We start from the raw sequence: 6,545 nt of genomic DNA on the forward strand, positions 1-6,545 counted from the left end.
CCATATAATGTGCAGCCGCCCATCAAATTAATCAATCCGCGGGATTGAAGGGGCGGCCTTTGAGCAAACTTTAACCCTCTGCTGTGGCATCTGGTCGATTTTTGGACAATAGAACGCTGGTCTGCTGTGTGCGCCATGGCGAAGCTTTCTCTATTTGCCAGCTATTTTTGGATGGACACAACGATCGCAACGCTCGTTCGCGAAAAGCGCTCTGGGAGCGTGTGCGTGTGCGATCTGCTCCGATCTGTTCCGATCTGTTCGGGGGAATCCGTGCTGTTCGGTTCCGGCGTAGCACAGATTGGATTTTAGTACAAATTCGTTAGTCGTACAAATCGCATGACTTTGCGGGCGGTTTAAGGCCACAAAACAAAAAAAAAATAAACGAAAGAAAAAAACAAAAAAGCAAAGGAAAAAGAAAAACCAAAAGACACTTTCAGCAGATCAGCTGAAAATTACGGATTGCCAAAACTGAATAAATAAATAAATCAAGGAATTTTCTTGTTGTATATAAACACACGGAACGGTGCAACGTGCATTTCATATATTAAAAACAAAAAAACAACATAATATATAAAAGATATAAGCCATAAAAAAAACACTATCTAATTAAAATTCTATAAAATACTTTCTGGCTGGGGATATTCTAGACTTGTAGCTGTAATTTTAGGCAAATTTTAAGCGTATTCATTTTTGTTTTGATACTCACAATTTCAACGTGAAACAGACAATAACGGCAAACGGATATATAGGCTACATTCGCCCAAAAGTATATAGACAGATTCCCGATATATATATACCCAGCGAATACGGTAAACTGGGCTATTTTCATATTGCGAGATGACGACGCGCGGCATACGGCGTAAAAAGTCAACGTTGACAGAGTTGAAAATCGCAGTTATTGGCGCGCCCAGTGTTGGAAAGAGCGGTAAGAAGAGAGTTTTCTCCAGAATACAATTGAAAAAAGAAACAAATAATAATAACAGAAAAAAACTCTTAGGAAAAGCGAGCAACAGCAAATTAGTTGAGCAATCGCCGAGTTCGTATATATTTAGATCCGTTGTTTGTTTTGTTTATAAAGTGGCAGCATACATATACACATGCACACATGTATCTCAGAGCATGCCGCTAAGTATATATATACTTACATATCTGTATCTATATCTATATCTGTTGATGTTGCTGTATCTGTATCTGTATCTGTATCTGTGCCTTTGAGTAGCTCGCATTTTCCTGTAATCGTTTCACCGTTCGATTTGACACGCGTTCACCCCACAGCCAACAATTTATGACGGTCACTGTGTCACACACACATACACACACGCACACACTTTGGGTGGGATCACAGAAGCTTGGTTGCATTGCGACTTAGCTGCAAATTGATGTTCTCTGTCAGCCATCATCTCATTTACGGCGACCGCGACCCTCGCCCCCGTAAACTTTGAATTTGTAACAGTTTGTAGGCACCTTAAATGACTTCCGCCTGGCGCGGCATCTGTCAACTTCAGGTAACACCCAGCTATTTTATGGCCCGAAAGCATAAGCCGGCCCGTGTTAGGCCCAAGAAATATGACTAGAATATATGCTCTACTAATAAATATTCATTTGGCGCAATACACTTGACGTCTGGCATTGATACGCACTGACAGCTGTACCCGTAAATTGTCGCCTTATATAAGCATGAGGAATCCTAGGCAGACCAAAATACAGACGAACAAAAACTTCGAAATAGGAAGTTCCAATCGCCCTGGAATAATCGAATATACTTATGTCCAAGTCTAATCTAAGCTAATTATGCCATATAAAAATCCCAAATGCATACTAGATAAATGTAAGAAATGAAAGATAACAAGAAGAAGCCGAATATTAATTACCCTTCTATGTCTCATAGGATCGGAGATCTCCACTATTATAGTGGCAAAATGATAGTATCTCAATTAGGGAATGAAAGAAAATACTGAAAATTAAAATTTAAAGCAGAAATAGTTATTTTAAAATCTATTAAACAATCATACTCGTTTCTATCTTATATATACTATCAAAACTCTTCTTTTAACTGTGGATCACAAACCTATCTATGATATATGTATATTATCTACAGTCCTCATCTAGTTGTCGCATTCAGAATAGCCATGTCTGATCTTAACTCTTATATCAGCTTTCAAACGAATGATGCATAAAACAAAACTTTAAAGATTACAATAAAATAACATATAATATATTGAAGGTTAAGATATGTCTGAAAACTTCAATGATTAATAAACTTGTTGATCTATTTTACGGATCTCAAATGTGTGCAGCATACTAGCCTTGCTATGAGAAAACAAATAAGGTTTAATGATGTTTGTTTCGATCAATTAGCTGATCATACAGTTATTATGCGCTGCATACTAGTCCTGAAAAGGGAATTAATTTCTTGAGCTTCTTTTGCCAGCTGTCCACTGTGAGCTGCATACTAGCCTTAATTTGCAATTTTTTCTGTGTCAATCTAATCTAGAGAATATCAAGAGCAATGCTATCTAAAATACATAAGCTCAGTTATATATATATATATATTATTTTACAACCTTACCCACTGTAAGCTTAACTATTTACTTTTACTTGGAAAAAAATTGTTTTGAATATGAGTTTGTGGAAAAAAAATAAGAAAAATGGGTACAAGCACTTAGTAAATGGAATTTTTTTAGGCGCCAGCAAACGTTTAAAGCAGACATGATCGTATCTGTGATATATGCTGTTTGTAGCTATATATATTTATATATCTATAGGTATATCATTCAACCGCAGATATAGCACAAATATTTAATGCACTGAAGCGCCAGGGGCATGCGTGTGCGAGCATGTGTGTGTGTGTGTGTGTGGCAATTAAAGCGACGCCCACCCGGCGAGGGGCCGTGGACATGGTCCGATCCAATTCGATTAATGCCCAACGGCCAGATGAGACAGTGTGGCCAGATCTTTGTCGTAATTTAAACAAAAATTTAAACGTTGACCTCGTAAAACTACATATAAAAAATAAATAAAAACCAGAAACAAAACGTTTGCCGAAAAGCATAAATTAAAATGCCAGCGAAATGTGCGGCTGCTATGAAAATAAATGATGAAAATGTCATTAAAAGCGGTCAGTGGGCATGTTTTTGGGGAAGGGGCTGGATGGAGGGCCAAGAGGTTTACGTGCCAAGACAAACTAACGGGCAATACCTGTGCACATTTAGTTTATATCCTTTTGGCAAGCAGCGCCTGCGAGACTTGGTCAGAGTTCAAAGCACTTGCATTGCAAATGACCAGAGGCTCAGCCGAGACAAATACACACCCTTTCAGTCTGCCCAGCCCCCCCCCCCCCCCCCTCCGCACTCTTAGACCATTCCCTTGCGTTGTTTTGTTTGCTTGCAACACGCAACGTTAAGGCTCAAATGTGCCCCTGTTGTTAGTTGGGTTTATTAACCCCTCAAGGTTTGCATACAGTTTTCCTTTTGCCCACCTGCTCGAAGGCGGCTTTTCCCTGGCCACATTTGAATTTTCAACTGTCGTATGAGTTTTTCGCTGTTCACGCTCGCTTAGGTGCTGACCCAGTAGTATTTTTTTTTTCTCTCTATTTTGCAGGGGTTTGTTTTCTAAGGGGCGTTGCGTCGGTTTACACCTGATCGCTGTGATAGCCGGCGCCAAATTAAATTCTGTTATTTAATTTTATTGCAGCCTTAATTGTGCGTTTCCTAACAAAGCGTTATATAGGCGAATACGATCATCAGACTGAGAATCGCTACAAGCACGAGTCCATGGTAGATGGTGAGCCGGTGCTCTTCGAAATACTCGACACATGTCCCAAGGTAGCTATATACGGTTAACACTTTTTACCCTAACCCAAACACACACAAAAAAAGCAAAGAAAAAAGAATAAATACAAATTAAACTATAAACAACTCAGGCCGAAGATGAATATCCCAATGCTGCCGAGCTGATACAGTGGGCCGATGGCCTGCTGCTCGTCTATTCCATAACCGATCGCAAGAGTTTCAACTATATACGACGTGCCAAATCCGATCTGCAGTCGGATACGCCCGTTCAGCTGTGCGCCAACAAGGTGGACATGGTGCATCTGCGTCAGGTCAGCCGCGACGAGGGCGAAATACTGGCCAAAGACTTTGAGTGCAAATTCAGTGAGGTCTCCGCCGCAGATCATGTCGACCAGGTCGCCGAGGTGTTCAATGACCTGTGCAAGGAGGTGCTCGCCTGCAAGCGCAAGTCCAAGCAGAGCCTACTGGAGCGCATGCTCGGCGGCACCAGGCCCTATAGCAGAGGAAAGAGCGATAGCAATTTGCCAAAAGACTGATATCAACATTTGTTTAAATCAAATATACTCATTTTTATTAAAAGTTAAATGTCCTTGTTTCTTTCAATTACAGCTTGAATCTGTTGGTTTAGGCAATTTATTTATATAGAAAATTCGGTATTTTATGGCACGCCGAAGTTGACAAATATCGAAAAGAAAAAAAAAGGATTATTATTATTAAACCTTTTAAATTTTTGATTCTAACTAAAGCTCATGTGAATAATATTATACTCAGCTGCATACTTTTAGCTGTCACTGTTTTTACTTTGTTCTACGTTTTATAACAAGCAGCTTTTGGTGGAGTTTTCAAAGCTTTTTAACGTTTTTTAAAATGTTTATCAAGCTCATAGCTATAAGCAGTATATAAATAGAAGAATAAAATGAAAAGAATAATTTTATGCCTTCAAAGTATTTTGCGAATAAGTTCACTAATTTTTATTACGCTTATTTTATTCTATTTACAGGCGCGCACACAGTGGTTCATAACAAAAAGCTTATGACAGAGTTTTCGAGGGCTTTTTGCAACTTTGAATAATAGATGGCCGATGGACTTAATGTTGCGCTTCTAAAACCTTTATTCGAATTGGCGCTTTATTCACTGTGAGTCACAAAATTAAGTTTACATTTATTTGCCACATTGAATTTTACAAAATTTAACATCCTTCCACATACTTCGATATATATTTGCCTATATTTATCTATATTGAATCTTTTCACTTGTATTTTTTATACACAACCTCAAAGTATGCAACACTTTTATGCTCAGGAGGCAAAGGTATGAACATAGGCGTCGCGTCTTTGTCACCAAAAGGGGTTATGTCATTATGTGACTGGTTGGTTGTTTAGTAAAATCTCAGAATATCTTATAATATTTTTTCATTATAAACAAATGTATGTACTGTATATTAAGTAGTTTCGCGAACCGGGCTAGGTTAAAACTTTTTGGCTCTCTCTGTCTAGCTTAGGTGGATAAAAGCTAAGAAGCATACTTTACAGACTGGCCAAAATATACTTTTATATTATAGCGTCAAGTATTTCAGCTGATCTTAATAAATAAGCTTAATTATAAGATTGATTTGTAACGACGCGACCTTTGTCAACCTCTGGACTGTGATGTCGCCCCTTTAGCGAGACATTTGCACACGTGTGCTCGACTTTTAATTAACCAAAGTCAACAGCCCCATTGAAGCGTGTAAGTCCGTATATCTACTTAAACAAAAACTGTCGACTGCTGTGCCGTTCTATATACTTAACTTGAATTCAAACTTAACTTAAACTTTCTGACAACATCCGGAACAGTTCAGCTCTCAGCTTAGCTCAATTATTGTGTGGACATTTCATCAGCTCTTCCTCCAGACTTTGCCTGTGATTGTATCCAATTGTGATGTTTATTTAACTAAAACCAAAATATTGACATGCTTAAAACAGACAATGAAAGCGCGCTAAAGAGCTGCAAATTCAATAATCATGGGTAAACCCGGCCCACCCACAGCTCCGCTCTCGGGTCCACATCACAATGCTCATACGACCCGTTGGCCAGCTGCCTGGCAGACTTTGTGGGCCACCTGTTGCTTGGGCCTGGACTGTGGGCGCTGGCCAGCCAGGTGGGTCGGGGCGGGTCGGGCTGAATTGAATAGCGCTTGGCAACCGACGACTATCAAATGGAAATTAAATCCACAATTTTCTTGTAATTGTTCGAGCGAGTGCAGCGGCAACAGCTTGGGGCATGAAATCTCACAGGTTTTTTTTTTTCGCCCAACTATTTTTAATTAGTCGCACATTTAAAATTCTAATGTTAATTTATGATTGAAAGTGGTCGTTGTGCTGCTTAGCTCAGCCCAGCTCAGTTATGCCAACAGACAACAGCAGCCCTTCTATTTAAGTCCAAGTCAGAGTCTGGGCCAGGTGTCGCTTATGGTTCAAGCTTTTGAACTGATTAGCCGGCCCGAGAGCACCTGGCTCTCATTGCTTTTATGCAATTAACTGGCCGATTGTATGCCCAATCGGTGTGCTGTAATAACTTTTAATTATGGACCAATCGGCATAATAATGTTCTGGAAACTCACTTTGCATGCAAGCAGTACCTCGAAAGCACCTGAAGGTCAGCTGAAGGAGCTAACTCTGAAGGTATTGGCATAGTTTTAACTTAAATGCTACATTACCTCAAAGAAATTAAAATAAACAATAATTCAAGACCTGCTAAGGCATTTGACACTTG

General features: G+C 39.4%; 1 protein-coding gene across 1 annotated transcript; it reads left to right on the forward strand.

The window, feature by feature from the left end:
* The first annotated feature begins 328 nt into the window (after nucleotides 1–328).
* LOC6623484 (ras-related and estrogen-regulated growth inhibitor) lies at nucleotides 329–4,376 on the forward strand. The gene is made up of 3 exons (XM_002046129.4): nucleotides 329–925; nucleotides 3,694–3,824; nucleotides 3,923–4,376. Exons 1-3 carry the CDS (start codon nucleotides 838–840, stop codon nucleotides 4,325–4,327), a joined length of 624 nt encoding a protein of 207 aa, XP_002046165.1. The 5' UTR covers nucleotides 329–837; the 3' UTR covers nucleotides 4,328–4,376.
* The last annotated feature ends 2,169 nt before the right edge of the window (nucleotides 4,377–6,545 follow it).

Source organism: Drosophila virilis, chromosome 3 (genome assembly GCF_030788295.1).
Source record: "Drosophila virilis strain 15010-1051.87 chromosome 3, Dvir_AGI_RSII-ME, whole genome shotgun sequence".
Classification (NCBI taxonomy): Eukaryota; Metazoa; Arthropoda; class Insecta; order Diptera; family Drosophilidae; genus Drosophila; species Drosophila virilis.

Bases quoted from the DNA above. Each gene is read 5' to 3' on its own strand.
- LOC6623484 (XM_002046129.4), top strand. From the start codon at position 838: ATGACGACGCGCGGCATACGGCGTAAAAAGTCAACGTTGACAGAGTTG. The intron at 926-3,693 runs GTAAGAAGAGAG...ATTTTATTGCAG, and splicing joins GCCCAGTGTTGGAAAGAGCG to CCTTAATTGTGCGTTTCCTA. The intron at 3,825-3,922 runs GTAGCTATATAC...TAAACAACTCAG, and splicing joins TACTCGACACATGTCCCAAG to GCCGAAGATGAATATCCCAA.